The 24,320-nt window shown below is 31.3% G+C and overlaps 3 protein-coding genes and 1 non-coding gene across 5 annotated transcripts; 2 read left to right on the top strand and 2 right to left on the bottom strand.

Annotated features, from left to right (window-relative positions):
• Positions 1-2,807: 2,807 nt before the first annotated feature.
• LOC137929744 (SPRY domain-containing protein 7) lies at positions 2,808-6,377 on the bottom strand. Its single transcript, XM_068772821.1, has 4 exons — positions 6,201-6,377; positions 5,405-5,575; positions 3,815-4,135; positions 2,808-3,275 (listed from the first exon to the last, which is right to left on the bottom strand). The coding sequence occupies exons 1-4, from the start codon at positions 6,310-6,312 to the stop codon at positions 3,178-3,180; spliced, it is 702 nt and encodes a 233-aa protein (XP_068628922.1). The 5' UTR covers positions 6,313-6,377; the 3' UTR covers positions 2,808-3,177.
• A 4,807-nt stretch (positions 6,378-11,184) lies between these two features.
• Positions 11,185-21,531, top strand: LOC137929356 (uncharacterized). Its single transcript, XM_068772258.1, has 5 exons — positions 11,185-11,285; positions 12,116-12,254; positions 15,939-16,099; positions 18,433-18,621; positions 20,901-21,531. Exons 2-5 carry the CDS (start codon positions 12,119-12,121, stop codon positions 21,072-21,074), a joined length of 660 nt encoding a protein of 219 aa, XP_068628359.1. The 5' UTR covers positions 11,185-11,285; positions 12,116-12,118; the 3' UTR covers positions 21,075-21,531.
• Positions 14,965-15,037, top strand: TRNAK-UUU (transfer RNA lysine (anticodon UUU)). Its single transcript has one exon. It is a non-coding gene; the product is annotated as a tRNA-Lys (tRNA).
• Positions 21,532-22,559: 1,028 nt separating the features above from the next.
• On the bottom strand, positions 22,560-24,263 carry LOC137929600 (peptidyl-prolyl cis-trans isomerase NIMA-interacting 4). Of its 2 annotated transcripts, XR_011108846.1 has the most exons (3): positions 24,055-24,263; positions 23,455-23,943; positions 22,560-22,756 (listed from the first exon to the last, which is right to left on the bottom strand). XR_011108846.1 is itself a non-coding variant. In XM_068772624.1 (2 exons), the coding sequence occupies exons 1-2, from the start codon at positions 24,134-24,136 to the stop codon at positions 23,624-23,626; spliced, it is 402 nt and encodes a 133-aa protein (XP_068628725.1). In that variant the 5' UTR covers positions 24,137-24,263; the 3' UTR covers positions 22,560-23,623. The 2 variants fall into 2 exon arrangements, 1 of the variants encoding a protein (XP_068628725.1); XM_068772624.1 differs by having other exon boundaries at positions 22,560-23,943.
• Positions 24,264-24,320: the final 57 nt, after the last annotated feature.

The raw sequence follows: 24,320 nt of genomic DNA, 5'->3' as shown, positions 1-24,320 counted from the left end.
ACACTCATCTTTAGATGAGAAGTAGAGTCCAGGTGGTTTATGTAAATAATTCAAAATCTGATAGAAGGATTCTTAAATTGAAGAACCTGTCAGTTCTATTGCTATTTATATAATTATATAGGCCTTATATAATGTAATAGACTTGTATAATTATATTTACTATTTTTTTATTTATTTTTTATTTAGTATTTATTTACACATAAATTAGACAATAAACTTTACAACTTTAAAATAAGTAATAAAAGAAAAAGTCAGGGTAATTATTTATTCTGATTTCATCGATGCTTTTTACATTAGTTGAAGACAATAACTATTACATTTGCTTTACAATATATGTTAAGAAGAGGCTTTAACACTGTTAAATTCGCTGATATTAAATCAGAATTAGGTAAGTTGTTTATGGATTATCTGTGACCTGCTAGAACAAACGTCAGTTAACATTATAAACATACATATGATGGACGACTCTTCAAATATTTTGGTCCAGGTTCAATGAAATGTATTAATCTTTACCACATTTTCTTGTATCCTTGTATAATGACTGCATTTTTTTAACGTGAGATAGAGAAATAAGGTTAATTACAAATATTAAATTTTATTAATTTTACTAGCGATAAATATTGATTACATGAAAAAAGCGTTTAAAAATATAAAAGGCGAAAAAACAACTTAAATTTACTTATTTAAAATATCACATTTTGAACGCAAAGCGACACAAAAATTTCATAATATGGTAAAAAGATAGTTCAAGTGATCACTTAATAGGCTTGCTTTTTTAGTGAACTTAATATTTTGATCAATAACCAATACACAAAGTTCAGGAAGGGCTAATACATTATTTATTTCACTAAATTGTGACAAAATAGCTTAAAAATCATAACAATCCAAAACAAACATAAGTCGTAATCTAATAAAAGGAACCCCTAAACTGATTATTATTTTGTTGAATTTTTTACATCAAAGCATCAAAAATTATTGCTTCACCTATTTATTTAAATGTTTACATAAAATTTTCACATAAAATACTCTTGCTTTCACTTATTCTATTTTAAATGGAACTATGAATAATTCCATATACAGTATGTCAGAAAAGTAGATATGTTCATTTATAAATTTTTCGGAAAATTTCTATAATATTTAGGCACCTAGTAATAAACTAATAATACAATAATATGTTATTAACTATCGCTGGAATAAGATGTATATTTTAACAAATGTTTATTTTTAAATTTTGGCAAATATTTTTATTGTTACCGTGATGGCGTCTTTTATCATCAGCAAGTAAATTTATATCTTTAATTAAATTACAAACTTCCAAAGAAGTGAAAGGCCAAATTATTATTAAACGTCTGTTTACACACATTTTGTAGACATTTGATAGTCACGTTAATTTTTCGTTACATACAAGAACAGCAAGCCCAGAGAGACCTTTATCTACTACAACACAAATTGGACAACATGATAATGAAATAAATAAAACCGGGTCGATGTAGAACAATACTCTCTAATAAAAATTATCTTTTTTAAAACATTTACTTAGAAGTAACTAAGAGATTTTTTATTTAATACAAAAGGAAAATATATGAGAGTCAATTAAAGCTAAAATAATTAATTGTTAACTAATTTCATATAAAAGCCGATATCTGCCTAACACGCAAACAAGTGGACTCAAAGCAAATGGCAGCCACATTCTATTTAAGTCTCTTTTCAACCACAGTAATAGTACATACATATATGAAAAAATAAATCTACACTGCTTACATCTGATTAATTTAAAGCAGAATTCTAATCATAATTTATAATAGGACCAAAACTTTTTTTATATTTATTTCTTTAACAAATATGTTATAATTCCATACTAAGTTGTATTATATAAATCATTAATCATGAAATGAAAGCATTTACTAGTAATTTTCAAATATATTGACTGTTTTATGCTTTCAACATTTTGCAAGCTTAAAAGATTATTAACATTACTTTTAAGAACAATAGAATCGTTCTAGAAATTCAATTATATTGGAATGTATAACTAAATGTCAAACTTACGAAGTCAAATTACTATCATGAGTTGCTATAGTGCTACCGATACCGCTGTACCACGCCTTAGGAAAGCGCAGCGATGAGGGACTGAGGAAAATAATAGCATGAGCGCCATCGCCGCAAATGCTGCCAGAGTACTGATGTAACGGAGCGGCCGACACTTCTCTCCAGTTTCACGCATACCTAAAGCACGACACAGTGGTTTTGGTAGCAGTACAGTGGAGATTATAAGAGTCACAAATAAATAAAAGATTAGGTACTACAGGTCAACAGTATCTAAATTATCTGTGACTTATTCAGTATTTACCGCACACTATTACCATCTTAGATAAAAATACGCACGTGGTTTATATACCAAATGTTAGCTTGACCATAGTCAGGCATATGGAAAATATTTTCATTAATTAATTAGTGACCATAAAGTGATTTCTATGTCGATATAATCATTTTAATGACTGTTTCGGTTCCTGATTTAAATCATGGCAGTGCATTGTATTATATATATAAAGTTTACATGAATCTAATTAATGACTTATTTAAATGACATAATTCAATTTGTGATTTAATTAAAAATAAAATACAGCTTTTCAATAAATCATTAAAAAATTATATTCCCAATATATTTAAGGAAAAAACTTTTAGTAATTGGGCCCGAAAATGATAAATAATTCGTTAAAATAAAAAACAAATTGCATTTTAAATAAACGTTACATAAAAATTGATAATTATATTATTTCAAATCATCAAAACTGACAAATGCTGCAAATTTTAAAATGTATCACAAAATCCAGAAGCTAAATTTTTTATAAGTTTGAATCCATGGTTTAAAAGTCTACACACTATTTGAAAATTGTACTTACAATATTAATATCAAGAATATTCAAGTAATATTGTAGATGTGTATATATATATATATTTAGAAATTAAAAATTTATTAAATTAATGAAAAAAAATTAGGACATAAAATAAATATATTCCAATGTATAGTACCAAGAAAGGTAACAGTTATTTAAAATATAAGCACTCTTTATAAAGTATTACAAGTCTCAAACCCTGTGACCAAGCACCTGACTAAGGTCACTGTTGACATAACACAGTGTCCAAGCACACAAAATAATCCAGTTTTCTTATCTTCTATTAAAGGAGGGACTGCTCAACCATTATCTTCTCATATCCAGAGGGCGGTGGATAGCGAAAGTTATCTAAAATTATATCCAAAATCGCGCCATCATCGACTGAAAAATAAAATGCAGATTATTTAGGACTCAATCATCTATTTGCATGTTATATGTAACCTAGTGAACGTATTTCGAATGATCCAATAACCATATGAACATTAAAAAATATTTAATTAATCATGAAAGAGTCTTGGTATATAGGGTCATACGGTATATTTATAATTATCAATTCCAATAAACAATTACCAGAATGAGAAATACTGATATGACATAAAATGTCTTAGGTAACATACAACAATTACCTATTGTATGCATACACAAGTCATAAAGAACAAAAAGAAAAAAAAAAGAAAAAATTACAAACATGGACTTTTTTGTCACTTCTTCTGTTGTTGTTTTAGAAACTAATGAAAACTTAAAATTTTAAGGTGACTATTATAAATGATTGTCATGATCTCATGTAATAAATCAATTTTAACTTTGACTTAGCCCTTGCAATAATTAAGCCAGCTTATATCTAAATGTTAAGAAACTGAAAAAACAGAAATTGCATAGCTTAAAAATATTAAAAAATATAAAAAAAATTCGTTACTCACCATAAAGAGCTGGATACACAGTTCCTTTAATATTTCTAACTGGTATCTCCAAGTTTTTTCCATTCAAGAAAAAATTCATTTCCACATGGTCATAAGCTATTCCTATTATATCACCTTCTACAGGCATAACAGCTACTACACTTTCTGTCTCTCTCTCACTTTCGGATTTATCTTTTTCTGTATGATTTGGTGACTCGGTTGATACAAGTAGCTCAGTATGTGGAGAGTCAGGAATGGAAGGCCGAAGATGGTATAGCTCCACATTATCATGCCGCACTGTGCCATCACTGTTGAGGCACCATGATTCCTTGTCCAATCCACCTGAAGTATTAAAGTAAATATTTACTTAAATAAATATAGTTTAGTTTGGTAAGTTTATTTTTATTTTCTCTTTCGATAATAAGTATGGACACGAGAGTTAGATAGCAATAGTTAGTACATAATAAGATAAATGGTCTTGTCAAATATTAAGGAAATTGAAAACCAAAGTGTCATGTAACCAACTTAAGGACAAAGGAGTAACTACAGTTCTTCTGTATAAACTGTTATAGAATTAAACAATTCTACTTCTAAAAATCACATTTCCCAGTAAATAACACTGACCTACAGCATCACATGTACAGCAACTACCCTTCATAGGTTTAAATGAACAAAAGATTCAATTATCAAACTAAGAGAAATAAATTACTATAAATTGCCATTTAACACAAATCTTTAAGAAAAGCAATAGAGATTGTTATGTGACAAAAATTTATTTTGCCATGCAACATCGTATATAACTTTTGTAACATGAGAGCATAATAGACTTCAGGTTGGCAACTGTTTTTATACATCACTGATTTACCAGACTCCATGATGGATTACAAATTGCTGTTTGATGCCAATACTATATATTGATATTAAGACCAGAGTGATCCTGAGCGAGATACTAGCCTGGCAAGTTTGTTGATTTTTTTTCCATTCCAAAGAAAAAAACACATGAAAGGGGACCTTTGGCTTGCCTCAGGAAAGCAAATATTGATAAATGTACTTAAATACTAAAAAGACACACAATCCTATAAGTACAGCCTGCTTCCCATGAACAATGCAATAATATCTTGTGTATCCTAGATCACAAAATATTTATTGTCCATTAAGGTATGTAGTTTTGACATTTAAATCTAATTTAAATTTTAGTTAATTACCAAAATCTATGAAATATAGTGGCATAAAATCACTTTATACATATTTAACAATAACTTAAGTATCTTAAGTACATTAAAACAATACATATACAAAACTTAAATACGTAAAGAAACCAAAATTAATTAGGTTATTAGCCTATTATTGCCCTGATCTACAAGAGTCCCAAGAGGGGATCTCAGCTTGTCATTATATACACATTTAGCATTACACAAGTGGTGACTGGGAGGAGTACAGGTGTTGGAAACTTCACCACCATTTCCTCCATTACTACCAAAAAAAATTGCCTGGTAAAGGGCAATATTCTAAACTAGCATTAGGCAATGCACACCAGTAAGAATGGAGTGCAATCTAGCTTTTAAGAAATCTTCATTTGAGTAGTTAGTAAAGATTAAGTCTTCAACCTACCATGTACTCTATTCAGATCAGTGTCTCTAGTGGCCAATCCTACAGCCCAAACCCCTCCTTGTTGCAACTTCACTTCAAAGTAAGCCTTGTTTTGCACTAATGGGGCATTACCCAAGGTACATCCAGATCCACATGCCCGTTGGCCGCTTTTTACCAACACAACTTCATGACCTATAATTAAAGAAGTATTTCACATTCATATATAAATAAACACAAAACTAATAAAGTTGTAGTAGAAGTTAAAATAGTAATCAATAATGCACATAAACTCTAATTCTATAATCGAGAATATAAATGACACTTTTGAAAGTACAATTTATTACAATTTAAGTGAACTGTATGAAGCCAGTGAAAATATATACAGCATTATTAATTAAAGATTCAGGAAATTCATTAAAGGATTTCTATTAAGGGTTTAGTATATAAGTAATTGAAATAAAGACAACTAATATAATACACTATATTTGATTTATATAGGTGCAAGTTTAGTACAAATACCATTTAGTAGAGTCAATAGCTTAAGTAATGGAATGTCTTGGTGGAAATTTTAAAAAGGATACAATGAATTAAGACAATGCGATTTCAAATACTGCTCTAAAATGTGGTACAAACATATGCATTAAAAACAATAACATACTGCACACTAAATATACTCGAGAATTTTCGTGACTAAGCTTTTTATTAAGATGAAGAATTTCCATGCAAAAATAAAAAAAAACAACGAACTGAAAATCCTTTCAGTTTATTTACACATTATTCTACGAATTCGCGAAAATAAGTATATTGTAATAAATACCCATATGTAAAGAATCCAATTGTATTGGGTTCTCTTTTATTCGTACTGGAACACTTGGAGTTAGTGTAAATCCATTTATACATCCTTTAAGACAGCAAAACATATTTATCATAATACAGAACTGCTCTTATAAACAAAAATCAATACACGTATATTTCGGTAAACTGTTTTCTTCAATAAAGTATATTTACTTTACGTTCATTCATCTCATTCACTTAATCCGATGGTTGTCATTTCGAAATGACATTGACATATCGTTTCTTTTTTTGAAGTGGCAATTACATGAAAGAAATATCGTATAATTTAAGAAATAATCCCGTGAAAAAAATAAAGTTATGATTGGATTTGATATGGAATTATATGTTAAAATTGTGTTCCCTTATGATTTATAGTACATTTCTTTTAACCTAATGAGTAACAAAATAACTTTTACTTTACGTTGTTTTATCCTTTCATAATTAAGAAATATTGTAGTTCTTTACGTGCACTCTAAATAAATTTTGTTTTTTAATGTGTTTTTCAGCTGACTTACTTTTTACTTTGTCGCAACATTTTCCTGACTAAATACTTCAATTATTCAATCGTAACTTGGTTGAGACATTTAGTAAATGTGGTTTACTAACGACCATATTAAACAATTATTTTGTAGTTATTTATAATTCCTTCTTTCCAATTGTACACAACTATAAAAAAAATACTGTTCATACGAAGCTTTCTCTAAAAATGGGTAACGTTTTATGTAAAATGATAATAATACTATGAAACTATGCAAAACTATGTGAACAATTATAAATAAAATGTGGGCATAAAGTATGTATGATACAATGAAGTATCACATTTCTATTCTATTGACACGTAATAGCACACTAGCACACACAAGAAAACAATTATATTATTCATTTAATCGTCGTACAATATTTTAGTACATAATCTTAATGCGATGTTTTTTAACTTAAGCCAGGTACGGAGTATTTCATAAGTTTATCATATATAAACTTGTTTCTCTAAGCTGTAAGGTTACTAATAACATTTCTTTATAGACTGCAACTTGTTCAAAGTAATATAAATTGTAACGCAAATTGTACAACTCTATCGTGATAAAAACAATTAATATTCACCAAATCTTTCACTTTAGTACATGCTCTTGTGGTTTCTATTACTTTAAATTTCTTAATTTCCTTAATAACAATGTAACACGAAGAAAACATTTGAATACCGTTTTTGATGATTTTTGCTGCACGTTATAATAAATACCTCGTGGATCATGTACATTTCATTAGATCTATCAACGTTATTAGATCCTAAGTTACATACAGAGAATACTTAAAAACATTAAGTTAGCCCTTTTAATGTACATTAACATAATAAGATAAAAAACAACATTGACATTACAATCTTTACTTTCCGTATATAAATTTCGGTCTTTCCTGTGCTTTTGGAACATAGGTTACTAACATTTGTTTTTTCATGTAGTAATAGTAAACCATTTACAGCTTTTCAAAAAAATTTTGCTTTCTAAAAAAATATGGTCTGTACACATGATTGGTTATTAGTATAAATGCTTTTTTTGGTTAGAGCCGTATGTAAATACAAATTAATACATTTCAATTAAATGAATAAACATTTTATTATACACATGAACTGTTTAAACTTTTTTAATCAATTCACGTTTCCGTTAGAAATATCTATTGATATTAATAACAAAAAAAATTTTAAAATATTTTATATAAAGTTTCAGTTTACTTTAAAACGCATATTTCGCAATTGGCTTGGCGGCAGTAGCCTTAAGCTTGAGTATAATAAACTCTTCCTGTCTGTCTTAACGGTACTACGTTTAACTGTTTCACAAAAAAAACACATATCTCACGCCTACGGCAACTGAATCACAAAGAAACATCAAAGAATGGACAGAGCGTGTCACATACATGTTGAACCATCTTCTGATCTCGCCACTAAGTTACATAATATGATAAGTTTATTTATCATATAGTGATAAATTAATGTAATGTAGTATTATATAAGCTAATTATATATATTATTCCGATATCTACTTAAAATCTAAACTTGAACGTTTTCTAAAATGTAAATGTCGTCTAAAAAGTAACAATTGTGTCAATATGGTCCGAATTTTATTATATTTCGTTCTATAAAAGTGTAGTTTTGAGTAAGTTTGGAAACTTACTCAAAACTATATACTTATACCTTTTATTATAAATTTCAATGAAAGCATTTAAAATGTAAATATACACAATAAATTTACCATATAAATAAATAATATCAATAGAAATATAAATGATTTAAATATCTGCTTACTATATGTTTAGGAACGCAAATAGCGCGAATTCTAGGAAAGTACGAGATGTTAGAGCGTCTCCACACGACGAGTCGAGGCAGCGACCTTAGCCTGCGCAACAATGACTTCACTACTTATAGTCACAATTGTTTTACTTAGAGAATATTATTACGGCTAACGCTGATAGTTTAGCCATTACATATAAATAGTCTTTAAATGCTACCAAAAACCAGGATTCAAAAATAGCAATCTATTTCTCTTTTTTGATGGAAGATGTTTGATTATCTTACTGGCATAAAAATATTAAGTGTACCTACGAGAAGATCGGCTCGATACCTGATTTTTTACGGATTTGGAAGCCACCGAACTATAAGGTCGCTTGGGCGGATGCCCCATGAATCACGAGACGCAAGGGCCTCAGAGAAGTGACCTCGGCTTAAACTATTACTGAATGTACGCGTTTGGCTACGATTCTAATTCAAGAATGCCCTAAAGAGCCGAAGCCCGATTTAATCGGTTGCTGATATCGGACCGAAAAATGTGAACTAAGTGATGATTAAGGTTTTATATTTTATAACAATTTATAAGTATAAATTAGACTTAATAATGTACATACATTAGTACTTAAATTAGACTTAATAATGTACATACATTAGTAATACAGTCGACCTTATAAAGTCTGAAGTCGGTCGTCGCAAGACGCTGAATGCATGCTTCTTACAACTGGCCCTATTTGAAATCAAAGAGGGAAACCTATGTCCAACAGTGGACGTCCTATAACTGAAATGGTGATGATGATGGATATTAAAATGTCAGAATCGTATACAGAGTTAATTTAAAATCTGTTAGGTATGCGCGGTTAACCCATGATGTATGTTCATTATATATGAATACCGTATAAAGCCGCAGCAGCGTTGAACCGCCCGAACGCTTTGTGTGTCTTAGACCTAATTCACGAAATTAAACTGCACACTCAGTACTAAGTCTAATGATTTTCAAACATCAATTAGCCGTCTCATTTAATAGGAAAGATAAATTAATCAAGGTTAAATTAATAAGATAATTAACTTATAAGTTTTATGCCTGTTTCAAATATTTGTTTTATTTTTAAATTTATTTAAACTTAACAAATAGGAAATGATATTCTTAAATTGAATTTAAAAAAATTGCGTGAGATTTTATAGAGATTGTGTGCGCTGCATATAATCGAGCTAACTTATTTTAAGTTATGTATAGCTTCGTTCATTTCCCCTGTGTTCCCGACAGAGCCTTAAAGTTTTGGAGTGGAAACCACGGACTTGCAAATGCAGCGTAAAATGTCCACCATAAGGATAGCGGCCCTTGTTGAAGTCGTTGAAAGACTTTGGATGCGCTTAACACCGGTCCTCTCCGAAATCTCTTGAAGAGGCCTGTATTCAGCAATAGAGGTCCTATGGCTGAATGATGATGATTCCCGACAGTCAGATATTTTAATCAGTCCGGGTGATAGCACGTATATGAACTTGAATATTTCCCATTCCTATGGAAACAATGACGTAATGACCCAAACCGACATTTCGTATTCAGTTTAAGATTAAGTTTATAAATAGAAATTTCGCATTACTTCTTTAATCCACTTGTTCCATTATAATAAGAAAATAACAAGAATACTATTACAAAAACCAAATAGTGTCTTTATTTTATAGAGCCAGTTAAGTCTTAAAATTGGGTTTTAAACTTTACTAAGTATCATAAATATTAACTAAAATTTATCTATAACTACATACTGATTTGTTAAAATATGTTACGCCGTTAAAATAATATTATTATAAAACTTTTTTTAATACATAACTTAACAAGGGTTCACTAAAATCATAAAAAATGTGATAAACATTGTTTTAATAGATTTTTTTTTAATTAGTCGTCGAATTTATGAGCTCAAATATTCATTATACGTTTTGCTCTAAGCTACTAAGTTAATAATATCTGATTTGAACTACTTAAACTTAAATTATATTTAAAATATTTCTCCTATTATAATAAAATTTGTTTAAAGAACAATATTACTATTTGTCAACTTCATAAAATCAACGTTTTTATATAATAAGATTTAAATAGCTCGTATTACATAGTTATGGGTACTTAAATGGTATACACTCATTTTTAATTTATAATTGTTTCATAATTATGTTTAAAATTGTAGTGAAACTTTAACTTGTCAATTAGATGCTTATCCCACCCAGCTTATATAAAAATCTTTTTTTTGTATAAGTTTTCTTTTATACAGGAGACATGGATAGATATTAAATCTTTTTGCCATTTATTACTAGAGCCAGGACAGCCAGAACTGTTGTGACAAAGTCAACATGCACAAATAGCGCAAAGAAAGCCTCGATTAACAATGCCTACACGTAGGCCGTCAACGCTCGGTCAACAGAATATACTAGAAATACTAATAAGGATTTTTCTATAATGTTCTATAAATATAAGACAAACAGACACGAATAGTTACTTGTTGTTGTTTTCTATAAACAGTTTTTAAAATAAGGAATATTTTAGATTTGATGAAATAGAATTTCCATGTTTTTTATCGGCAACAAAGAAAATTCTCTAAAATTTTGACATTTTGACTACTAGATAATACAGATAACGTAAAATTTCAAGGTACAAATTAGTCAGCATAAATCATTATACGCCCAGATACACCCTACGAGGGTTGTTGGATCATCGTGCGTGCGCGTTTCCTCTATATAAAACGATTGCGCTGCGACAACGCATCAGTTTGTGACCGAATCGGACGACAGACACGTACTGTGAGTAAAACCTCTTTCGTTCTCTTTTTTTTTTAAAAAGAAAAACTTTAATCCCTCTAAATTTATTTATTTAATTCAGAATAATTTTCTTATAAATAAAATTTATAGGTAGATAAGAAATTTGACCGTCAATCAATTTATGATTTTTTTATGATAAATATTATAGATGTTGGATATAAAGGGACTATTGTGGAGAGGAACGAACTACTCAGTCATGGGGACAAGGTCGCTTTCTATTCGACCCGGGACCGGTCTTTAATCCCGATTCTCCTTGCTTCAGTACTTGCGCAACGTTCGTGATGAGACTAAAGAAAGTTTGTTTGTCAACAACTTTATGTTGCATTATTTTGTAACATTTTCATCCAAGAGAATACATATATTATCTTTCAAATAAGCTTTAAAACTTTGTTATTGGTGGAATATTTAAAAACCTTAACCGTAAATTCCAATGTTATTGTTCTAAATTCAATATCCTGCTGTTGTTTTTAACACATTTAAAAAAAAACAACCGTTACAATTACTGTTGCCCTAATAGAAATATTATAATATTTAAAACTCAACAATCAATTTCTGTCATTTAACTATAAATATTTCGTTGGTCGAACCTGTTATTATTTAATCATAACAACCGAGAAATTAATAAAAAATTTCCGGTTCTTTCGCTTTTACGCCTTTATAAAAAGGCGCGCCGAAGATGTCTAGAATGCCAAAATTTTAACAAATTACTGCCTTAACGCTAATTATAGGAACAAAAACATATGCGATTTCGGTTATGTTAATGTGCAGCTTTTAAATAAAATTTAAGTAATTTTAATATATTTTGTCAATAGATAATGGAGGCGAAGCTATTTATTTCACTGGTGGTGTTAGTAACAGTGGTGAACGCCCAGTTTCCCAATGGACGCATCCTGGAACCTCCGGTGCCTTCTCTTTGTCTCAATCGAGTCATCCACGAAAGATACGCCGACAGTAAGTCAAGACAATTCTTTTATTTTCTTATTGACTGACTTCAGAATTATATGTCCTTTGAAAAATATTTGCTTAATTATTAATTAACTTTTTCGTTATTTAATTAAGAAATTCTAACAATCATACCTACCTTAAACAGGGATATTTAAGTTCTTTAGTCTGTATAATATTTTTTTGACGCCTAAGCAGATACTATCTCGACATCGTTTCATTACTTAGTTTCGTTTTGAAGAGCATGTTAGCTAATAAAATTATTTAGCTAATGATACATCCTGTCATCGTTTTTTAAAAGAACGATTTTGTGTTTCAAAATTCTGAGTGTTGACAGAGTGTAACCTTTTTATGAATAAAACTTTAACGTAAAGAGTTATTCTTAATAAAATTGGTTTAATATCGCTGCTAATATCTGTAATAAAAGAATATCAATAAATATTCAATTAGTCAGTGTTTAAGAAGACCAGCTGGTAAGAAAATAAGTACTTCTTCTTTATTTGGAAACTGGAAATCCCCCGTGTATTACATCCTCAAAGCCACACTGTATCGTTTACTGTGCACGTCACTTACGTGATATTTATCTATTTTTAAACCAGGATCTTACGCCTAAACCATCTACATCTCGCTATTATACGAATTATTAGCTTTGTAATTTTAATACCGTCAAAAGTGTTTTTTGCACCTTTTTTACGAATCAATGTTACAATTATTATTAAAAAATTTTTCGATTTAGTTTCCATTAGAAGAAGACTAATGTAAAACAGCCTTTATAGTTATAAAAGTTAAATATAATTCCTTTAATATCAAACCATATTAATTGAGCATTTGGCATAACATTTTTTTATTTTAAACTTGTTATATGTCAGAACTAGAAGAGGTTCGAAATTGAATGAAAATTATTTTTGGAAGTTGATCTTTTGGCAGACGTAACCTTTACACTATTTAGCCCAACAGAAAAGAAAGTAATGACAAATTTAATTAAGTACAGTATACACCTTATTCTATCCTAAAAATAAAATTACCGCTTGAATGTACCCGGAAACAGAGAGAATTTTAATTAAATTAAAATGTTTATTATGACATTTCAAAATTTACGTAATAAGCTTAAAAAGTTTGAGTAAGTCAGAATTTATATTTTCTAACGTGTTTATGATATTCGTTTAGACTTAACAACATTTATAAATTAAATTATGATAATTGATCATCGAAAAATGACCGCTTCTTATATTAAGATTTTTTTTTACTAAAACCGGAATATTATACCATAGAGAAAGCGTCTTCTACTGTCGTATATATAAAATATTCTATAGATAAAATGACGATTGTTTGAAAGTTTACCCCTGCTATTAATATATTGAATCTCATCACCGCTTAATCGTAGTGGCTTATCGCAATACATTAATCATACATTAGCATTAAGTTACAATGAACAAGAGAAAGTAAATGCAAAGATCTGATTGCCACCCTTTAATACGATGTTGCATTTAAATTAATATTACCTACAAAATTGCATCCACTTCGGACCTTATTGGTGAGCTCACAGATGATCAACGAACCATAGAATGTTATGTGCACAGGATTTGTCTGAGCGATCGGGAACAAGCAGATCCGTAGACAAACGAAAGCAACCGACATTTCCCAACGGATTAGCAGGTTGAAATGGAAATATCGCACAGAATAGATGGACGCTCGGACCTTAGCGTTCTGGAGTGGAGACCAAAGGCCAGCAGGCGCGGCGTTAGACGTTCATCCATAAGATAGAGAGACGATTTTGTTAACTTGGGAAGGCGCAGGTTGTAGATCTCTTTAACCGGTGTTTTTGGAAATCTTTAAGTCTGAGGAGGTAATGATATGATGATCACAAGAAAAAAATAAAAAATCAAATTTATTTATCGTAAAGACGTTTAGCAAAGTTTATCAAATATATCTTGGATTACATTAATAACGGCAAACATTAGATTGTTTAACGTTAATAAAGTGTTTAATTTAAAATATTGGATATTAAAATATAGTTAAACCTTTTCCAGCGCAGTCGTAGTAAGCTCTCTTATCATTTGTCTATTTTAAAATTGCTACGATATCTCTTTTGAAACGTTCACAGAAATGTGAACTCATGACATAAGCTCTCCATACAGTAAAACAACATGCAAGTTTATCTCGACATCTTTGCCGGATGTTAGATAAGGCAACCTGTTTTTAACCTGGAATTTGTGTTATTCCACCAAGCTGATAAAGTCGTGTAGTAAAAGCAGGAAAAATATGAATAACTCTACTAAAAATCTTCAAACATGTTTTCAAATAGCTGGTAAATTGAATATGACATGATCGTAACATTTTTAATCTACTGTATTATTGTTTTTAAACATATGTAGACGTTATTTAATCGTTCTGTACAATTCCATCAGATGTATTTTATTACAAAAATAGATTTTACCCATACCAAACATTTACTGGAGTAACACGGCAACAACTTTATTAAAATGTTATTATGAAATCATTACAATAACCAAAATAATTAAAATTCCATTAAAAATTTACTATTTGTTACTACTGGTATTTCATTAAAGTAAACTCCTTTCATAATATACCAGTATTATATGTTTACAACAGTACATTATTTAGAAAACTTCAAACGTTTCATTGATCTATTTTCATATTTTATTTTTTAGCTAAATCATACAAACAAGTCTAGTTAATTTTTAACTAACTCTGTGTAGCCCGGATAGCTCAGTCGGTAGAGCATTGGACTTTTAATCCAAGGGTCCAGGGTTCAAGTCCCTGTTCGGGCGAATTATTTTTTTAATAAATATTTTGTATACCATATCATGTCTTACCATTGGTATATATTTTCGAAATATTGTCAATACAATACAATACAATACAATAGTACAATTTTACATTTTTGCGTTAATATTCTTAAAATTTTAAAAGGCAATTATTAATTTTAAATAACATGGGAAAAGATCAAATTTGATAAATAATTAAGTAAAATATTAACATAAATTATTACTTTATGATTTATTCGACCATTACACAACTCACTTTTTCAAATAACCTCTTTTAACAAGAACTTTGCTCTTTTAAATAACATTGCCTTTGAGTCACACAATTATTTTGCTACAAATTAAGTATGAAATAAATTTGAATTTTAAGAAGATTAAATCAATATACATATTTAAAAAAAAACCATCTACGTCCATGACCTTTTTACAGTTCGGAATAATATTCTATTATCGATTTAATAATTTTCCTATCTAATGAAAAAAAACGAATTGTTATTATATTTGCACACGAGAATTTAAAATTTCAGGTTTGACACTGATTTGACGCATTCTATAACCCCGTAATAAAACATGCAACTATATTACAATGTTCTAATTACTTAAATAGCCCTCTTTTCTCTCTACACATGCAGTTTGGTAAATAACGTAATGATGATATAGTAAGAAAAGGCGTTTACAAAAATCAGACTACTACATATAAAAATTAATTACAGAAGTTATTGGCCTGTCGCATTACAATAGAATTTGAGAGTGATCGCTTTATACTTGGTGATTTTAAATAGCTGTTAAAGGTTTTGCTTACAAATTAGTGCTATGGCCATCTCTTTAAAGTTTTTACGTCTATAACCAATCTAACAACCAATCAAACTTTGTGAAAATAAATAATAATAATTTTTGTTCCATTTAGACAAGGGATATTTCTTCTCATGGCGAGACCCTGCACTCCGGGGTGTGGAAGAGGATTGGTTGAGCGCTAGAAACTACTGCCGACAACGTTGTATGGATCTCGTCTCATTGGAAACCAGTGACGAGAACGAATGGGTGAAGGCACGCATCGTTCAAGACAAGGTAAAACAATTTATGCCATTCAAAATTTTTGTAGCGTAATGATCTTTTCTAACATCTTGTCGTCTGATATCCACACTGCCTTATGGTAAAAGTCTACTACTAAATTGTGTTACCAGTGGTGAATTAAGGCACCGGTCTCCCACTTTAGACCTCATTGGCAAACTAAGAGTCACTCGAGGAATTATGGAGGAGGTACAATGGATTTCTCTACAAAATCGAATCAGGAAAGATCGAAAGCAATATATCGTTACTCAACGTGCCCAGTGAATTAGTAAGTTGAAATGACAGTAAGCAGGCCACATAGCGTTGTAAATAACACAACCGCAGGATAAGACGTTCACTCAAGGACCCTGGATGCAAGTTGCTTTCAACCGGTTCTATTGGATATTTATGGGTAAAATCTATGTCCAACAGTGGGCTTCCTACATCTGAAATGATCATGATGTCGTTAATACATAGTAAAATATAATAACAGTAAGTACAGTACATAAAGTCATTCCTTCATGGCAATAACTTTAAAGTTGGAATAATAAAGGGACCTTGTAAATTCTTTAACAATATTTTATATCTTCGGTTGTTTCGAAAGTATGTGAGTCAAAAAACGAATGCGTTCCTCAATTAAATGCTAGAAATGTTAAAGGAAAAATGTCGAAATAAACTATAATGTCATCAGGCCCGTTATTAAATATTGTGGATTGGTTATCAATGTGTATTCAAACAGGCAATGTCATGAGAATATGACAATTGCAAAATTAAATATTTGCAACTCTCCAAGGATTCTTGAATAACAGTTTTATAGAATCGTTAAAAGAATATAATTTAAATAATTATTGAGGATTATTATTGCTAAGAAAAGAATTGAACATTTTACTAAAGATTCTACGGATGTGCCGGTGATTTACATGCATTTGGAGATAACGGAGACAAAAAGACAGCATTAGCGACAATGAATTTCCTCCAGCCTTGACCTGCATGGCCACAATGCGTCTCGGAAATTAGCAAAATCCTCACGTGTCGCCCATGTCACGAGTTCGATTGAAGAGTGGTATGGTCGTCACCCATTTCGACCGTGACATGAAAACGTAATATCTTCAAATACGGATGCGAATAAAAGTAGAAAGCGCTGAACTATTTAAAGTAATTCATGACAATTTAAGCTGTTTGTTTTAACAGACACAAGTAACGCACCAGCTCTACTATTTAAAATTTAAAAGAACAACAATTATTAACGGTTATTTATATCGTGTACACGAAGAGCTTCGTTACGATACTAGTGTTTTAAAATATTTTCCCTTTTCAGATTTCACTGTTTGTTATCGATGGAACGGCGTCTTGTTACGTGGGAAAAGAATTTTTCTCGCACTGTTTGGTCTTTGTTCATCATGTCGATACTTTTACGTTAGACCGTGTAACCTAGTAATGAAAGTATCAAAGTCTAAATACAAATCACTCGGGTATTCTACCAACTCAGTTACTCACATATCATTGCATGTAATTGTATCTCCTGCGGGCTTTGCAGTGAACCAAAAAATCTCACAATTCAAAGAGATATCTATAAAAACTTTTGATGTGTGTATGCATAAGAACTAGCCAGACATTTTGTATATACAATAATCAACATTTCTGGCTTTTTTGAGTAATTATGTCTTTTACATTGTAGCTCAGAGTGTATTACAACAAAACAACTGCTCTTTTAGAGTTAAGTAGCCAGTTAGGTGATTATCGTAACATTTTATTGCATAACAGATATAATTACATGTTGTATCCGTGTCTACATTCCTGGACCTTATCTTTTATGGTTTGAATGACTTATTTACATTTTTCCAACTTTAGCCAAAGGAATTTACATTTTTCTTTACCGGCGCTTTTTGAAATTAAATTCTTATGACGGCATTTAACTTATACTTTTGTATTTCAGTAAGATATCATATGGGAAACATATTATTTAAATTAAATGTTTTGTGTCTACTTTTTATCTTAACCAAAAATCTAGTTGTGAGACTTTAATATCCATAAACTTACTTCAGATAATTCTGGATAATAGAATCATAATACGGTAATCCGTATTATGATTCCATTTAGAATTTAACTTTGAAGTCCTGCCAGAAAATATTTAAATTTAATCACTCGTATAATATAATTTACTTGTTATATATTTTCGTATAGTGTGTAGTTTAGTATATGTATCCATTTTTATAACAAGAAAAGGCCTTGTTTATCGTACAGTACTATAACAATATAATATGGAATTCCTTAATGTTAATGTTGGCCTCGATTAAAATGTAGAATTTTTTTCTTTGAGTCGGAAGAGTGTTAATAACTTTGTTTCTCAGGTTAAATACATCTGGACGTCGGGCCGCCTCTGCGACTTTAAGGGATGCAATCGTCCTGACCTGCTTCCCAACGAAATCAACGGATGGTTCTGGACGGCTGAACTTCAGAAACTGGCACCAACTACCAACCGCCAGCAGAATGACTGGTCCGAAGGTGGCGGCATCGGTAAACCTCAACCGGACAACAGGGTAAGGAAAAACGAGAGTAAATACCATCACCATCAATTCAGCCATACGACGTTCACTGCAAAATATGGGCCTCCCTCAGAGATTTATAATGGGGCTAGTAGAAAATATTTTAAGTAAGAATTATTGGACTTTGTAACAATATCTGCTATTATATCTGCTATAATACAACGTCGGTTTACGTGACTAACCATAAAAAAAGGTTCAAATGTCAAACATTTTAAATTGTTATTGAGAGGCATAGTATATATTTTTGGGCCACGTTCATCTAGCTATGTAAATACGTTTAACAATATTTGCTTCTATGACGAAGTCAAGGTCTCTTTTTTCGTAAGTTTTTTTCTTTGATGCCTGAAAAAAAGCAATTGCCCCAGCTCGTACCCTAATCACAATTATTCATATTAAAATAAAATGACCTGGCTTATCAACGGTTATAGTAAGATCCAAATAATAACGGTCATGATGTCTGTTTAGTCCATGATATATAAAAACAATTGCCGACCTAAATTCATGATTATAGTATCGCGCTACTTCATTTTGTCACTTAATATTCTTCCTAAATTTTCTAAAAAGATTGGAGTACCTGACAATTTAGGTTGTCTTTATAAACTTTGACGTTGGAATCTCGTTGAAATATATTAGTTCCAAATCCTATGAAGTTTAGTATTAGTAAAATTTCAGCACTTTAGTTACAAATAAAAATATCAAATATCACCTTTGAGTCTCCCAAAAATTTTATAATTTTTTAACAGTTAAAAAAAGCCTTAAAATTTATAATAAACTTCCTTCATCACTTGCTAAAACTGCCATTTAATAGTTTTAAATTGAAAGAGGACTTAGATAGGTACGAGATAGATAATACAATTTATAAAGTTCAATTAGTAAATATAGTAATAGAAGAGTAACCAGAATATAAAATCTTGTAATATGCAACCTTACTTAATTAACTTGCAGAGAGCCATTACTCAATTCCACTAACAGTTAGGTAATATTTATCACAACGGGATATTCGCGGCGGATGTCACGCCATGAAAACGAAAGCGGTGTAAATATTTATGGGGCTGCGAAATATTCGCCGAAGGGCATACCCGCATGTCCCGGCCACTTTCTACTGTTCAACAAAGCCTCATCGGTATTCTTTATGAGTCATCGATGAATTCTGTTTGCGCGTCACTTTCGCCCGAGTTGCAGCACCAAGCCTACATACATACGTAATCTGCCTCGCACGGATCTTCCATGTCCGCTTCTTGTCCCTCTATAGCCTTCACTAACAGCTTGGACTTTTAATATGTGATTACGTTACTTATGCAATAAGTACTTTAACCTCACGAACATGAAAATAACATTTACGATTTATGTACACTACACGGTACTTAAACAGATAACGAGTTTGTAAAACCAGACAATATAACAGAAAATGTTATAGGTGCTCACTCACGTACAGAAAGCATTGGTCTTAGTAAATATACTCACAACTGTTTATCTTTCATTAAATGTCATCACCATTCAACAGTACGATGAAATCAAAAAGAGATACGTCTTCAAAAATATAATACATTTCTCTTAATCTTAACTTTTTTTATTTTTTAAAATAACGACGATATCTTCTTTCGTAGTGACCTTGACGCTTTCAGTGCTTTCTCGAATTACAATATTACACCCATCTCATGACTGCCTAAGTAGACACTCCATTTCGGGGACCTCTGCATTTACTATATAAAGCACCCTCTTAAATTTCCTAAAAGCTTAGCGAGCGAGCAGAGCTTAGTTACTGAAAAGTCGTTTAGTTTAACCTCCTTCAGCACTCTGTCTCGAAATCAGATACTGAATAAGACATACAAATTCTTTCACAATGGATCCCATTCCCACGAAATTTCTGTTGCATAAATAAATGAGGATCTCCTCAAGTTACTTTCGTTCTGGTACTTAGATATTTACAAAGTAAACCGACATAGTCCAGAGTTTTGGCATTGGGCAGGACACATAGTGCGCAGAATAGATGACCGCTGGGACCTTACGGTTCTGGAACGAAGACTACGGACCGGCAAACGCAAAGTACGGCCTTTGAGTTTGTTAGAAAATGCAAGTTGCTTCCTGCCTGGTCTTATTTGAAATCAGAAGACGTGAAATTTAATTGGGAAAAAAGAGCAGACATCGTATTTTAACTCGTATATTAATGTTTCTTTTTCCATTCCCACCTCCAATTAATGGTCATAAGTAACATTTATCCCGTTGAACTTCGCAGGATTTACTTATTGACATTTATTTTGAATTTCACACAGGAATTGCAGCAAGGAGGTGCAGCTGAACATTGCGTAGCTATCCTGAACAACTTCTATAATGACGGTGTCCACTGGCACGACGTTGCTTGCCATCACCGCAAGCCATTCGTCTGCGAAGAGAACGACGCACTACTCAAATACGTCCGATACACGAATCCTAATTTACGAATTTAATATGTCACACAGATGTTAACAAAGCAAATAGATTACGAAGTTACACGTGTACTAAGATCATTCCCAAAATTACAATCATAAATTCTTTCGTTGCATTCAATACCATCATAATATCAGCCGATATCCTTTACTGCTAGGCATAGGCCTTCCCCAAAGATAGTCATGATGACGGGTCCAGGAATTGCCCGCGAAGTTGACAATGTTGTTAATCCACCAAAGGGGGGCCTACTTACGCCACTTAAACAGACACCATTCAATAACGCTAGGAATAAATACAATGTTTGCATCGCAAACTTTACAACAATGCCAAAAATGTAAACGCGGTATCAACATATACTCCATGATTATCAACCCTATCACCTTAGTTATAAGATTTACCTCATTATTTTTCATATTTATTACAATATAACCTTAACAGCAGTCTGTAATTACGATATTTTTTTTCTACTTTAAGTATTTATTATCATTAATAAAGGCTGCTAAAAAATTATACTTTGCAGTTTTCATTTAATTTTGTAACCAATAACCTTACCCTAACATAACCATATCTTGAAATCGTCGTTTTTTCCTTGTTTAATGCACTCGCATACCAGGTTTTAACGCAACAACGGATTATATCGAACTTGCACCGACTAAAACCCACGCCAGACCTGAGCTAGTGGACTCCCTCGAGTTCGTCACTAAAAAGCAAAGGTAACCAACAGAGCAAGTACTCACAACTCCAAGCACTTTAACCAATTACAGTGAATCTAGTCTTTAGCTAAGCCGTCAACATATTTTGAAAGATGATTAGTAACCACAGCTCTACCGGAACCCGTTTATTCAAAGATCGAAAGGAGAGCAATGTATCATAATACCGACATTCCTCTTCATCCATCACTGGGAGTTCACTCTGGAAGAAAAGGTAGACGTACTTACCTTGCCTTCACAGTCCAACTCCTCTGGAGTGTTATCAACGAACCGACATAACGGCCTACTTACTTTCAGGTCTTACCACTTCAAAGACAAAAATCATGGTTTAATGCTAATGCTATTATTTAAACTAATCCTAACATGCTAACATATCATATTGTCTCACCCCAGTGATATAACATGAATTAAACTAATTTTGTTCTAAGAGTTTTACTTAACAAAAGTAAACTTGCAATTGTAGGTTGGGGGTTAACTTTCCAGGATAATCTTATATATAATCCACACTTAGTGCATTAATTAAATAAGATTACCAATGCTCACAATACCAACCATAATACCACACTATGATCACCAACCTGTCTGCCCAGTGTGTCCATTATGGTGTATCCCCCCATATATATATTTGGTGCGAAACAATGATGATGACTATTACCAACTTTCATATAACACTCATACAATGAGCTGCAAATCACTTGGTGAATTTTATCCTTAAAGTCTACCATGGTTATAGAGAAAGACAGAGACAACCTTAAACAGAAAAAATAAAAATCAGCATTAATAAAATAATTTTAATGTCACTGTGAATTTAACAATCATTTAATCATAACTATGATGGTAAAGTCAGTCTAAAGCGATACTGAATAATTCTAGACCCATTCTTTTTGTTCATGATAAACCATAAGCACATGTTGCAGAAGAAGATGACAGTTAATATTATTGTTATATGCATCATACGGTATAAGCGTAGAAAACATAACTTCAAACTTAAACTGTAACAAAAACATAGTTTCCTATATAATAAACGCAACAAGCTTGTTAGATATTTCTCAGCATTCTTTAGATTCATGGTGTGGGTGCTGCATCCATCATTGTAGGGAGAGGGATTGAATACCAAACTCGAAGTTGACAAAAAATATAGCAGGTTTAACCAGGCCTTCTTGCAATGCTTTGGAATTCACCTTCTTGTATATTTTTTGGACAAATTTTAAATAAGCCTACTAATGCCACTTTGGCAACCAATTCTGGAAATTAACTAATGTTTGGTATTAACAAGCCTAAATCCTTCAGCAGGTTTTAGAGAAATTTATACATCCCTCTTTAACATGGTTGTTTCATTTGTTTGCCTTAGGTATATTTGTCTTCCAGGGAACATTAAGTTCTATTAGTACTGCAGTCCCGTTCAGAAGACATCATCAATATTTTAACCTGGGTTAACAGACACCAAGCATGCACTTTGATGCAAGTTGTAGATATAATCTAGGCAAAATATTCACAATATTGCAGAATACAGAGCCAACAAATGTGGACAACCAATGTGGATGCATGATATTAAGCTTGTCAGTGTCTTGGCAACAATAACCATAGACTGCAAGCTGTAAAAATCTGAGAAATCTATTTAAAACTGTAGGCATTCATCAACAGTGATGATTATGATGATGAATTAAATTATTTAAGATTTAATACTCACTCTCTGTTTGCAAAATCATCTATATCAGATATTAAAGACATGCTAGAGCTGGTTGGGTCAGGTAATAGAGAAAAATCTTTATCAAACTGCTCTTGGAGGCAACATATTCTTTCCATAACAAATAATAACAGTATCGCCCAGAAATACTCAAATTCAAAAACCATATCTGTCATTTTTTTCCTTCGACCATAATAATATGATAGCCAAATTTAGTTTTGATGGGAGGATCTGTGTAAATTGGGTTAGTGACTGATGATATTGGCAGAGCAAATGCTGCATCCTGAAAGGGGCCAACCATCGAGCCACGGGTCATCCAACCCAAGTCTCCACCCTGACGTGCTTTGTCTTCACTGTACGCTGCTGCTACATCTGGGAATTTTTGTCCAGCCTTTAATTTTTCTAATGCCTCCAAACATTTAGATTGTTTTTCACATAAAATGTGACGTACTTTGACAGCGGTTCCGCCTTTTTTCTCTTTCGCACCTGATTCTAAAATTAAAAATTAAACTTTTTGTAATTTTTTAAAATAATTCTTGACAGTCGATCTGTACTAATTGATTAACAATTTAAATTTTTAATTCATATTAATTTTACCCTAACCTTTCGTATCGCCTGCAGATTTTCCACCACCTTTGCCACCGCTTGCTTTACCACTCTTTTCTGGTTGCTTTTTAGGAGGCATTTTGATATAATTTTAAAAAAAATGTATGTTATCAAGGTTTATTTCATAAATCTTTGATTTATAGTTTTTCAAAGTTTGATAACATTAATCACACATGTCAAAATGATAGTGCACCTACAAATTGACATTAACCTTATAGTAAATAAATACGGTTTACATTTGAAAGATTGGTACTGTATTTTTT

The sequence above is a fragment of the Battus philenor genome, unplaced genomic scaffold (genome assembly GCF_028537555.1).
Source record: "Battus philenor isolate CCGP_79_NKW_IND1 unplaced genomic scaffold, ilBatPhil1.0.hap1 SCAF_5, whole genome shotgun sequence".
Lineage (NCBI taxonomy): Eukaryota > Metazoa > Arthropoda > Insecta > Lepidoptera > Papilionidae > Battus > Battus philenor.
The sequence above is the reverse complement of the archived record's forward strand: the minus strand, read 5'-3'. Positions and strand labels throughout refer to the sequence as shown.

Coding starts and splice junctions, on each gene's coding strand:
- LOC137929600 (XM_068772624.1), bottom strand. CDS start 24,136: ATGCCTCCTAAAAAGCAACCAGAAAAGAGTGGTAAAGCAAGCGGTGGC. Junction 23,944..24,054: donor ATCTGCAGGCGATACGAAAG/GTTAGGGTAAAA, acceptor TTTTAATTTTAG/AATCAGGTGCGAAAGAGAAA.
- LOC137929744 (XM_068772821.1), bottom strand. CDS start 6,312: ATGATAAATATGTTTTGCTGTCTTAAAGGATGTATAAATGGATTTACA. Junction 5,576..6,200: donor ATTGGATTCTTTACATATGG/GTATTTATTACA, acceptor CTTTAATTATAG/GTCATGAAGTTGTGTTGGTA. Junction 4,136..5,404: donor TGATCTGAATAGAGTACATG/GTAGGTTGAAGA, acceptor TTAATACTTCAG/GTGGATTGGACAAGGAATCA.
- LOC137929356 (XM_068772258.1), top strand. CDS start 12,119: ATGGAGGCGAAGCTATTTATTTCACTGGTGGTGTTAGTAACAGTGGTG. Junction 12,255..15,938: donor CCACGAAAGATACGCCGACA/GTAAGTCAAGAC, acceptor TGTTCCATTTAG/ACAAGGGATATTTCTTCTCA. Junction 16,100..18,432: donor CACGCATCGTTCAAGACAAG/GTAAAACAATTT, acceptor TTTGTTTCTCAG/GTTAAATACATCTGGACGTC.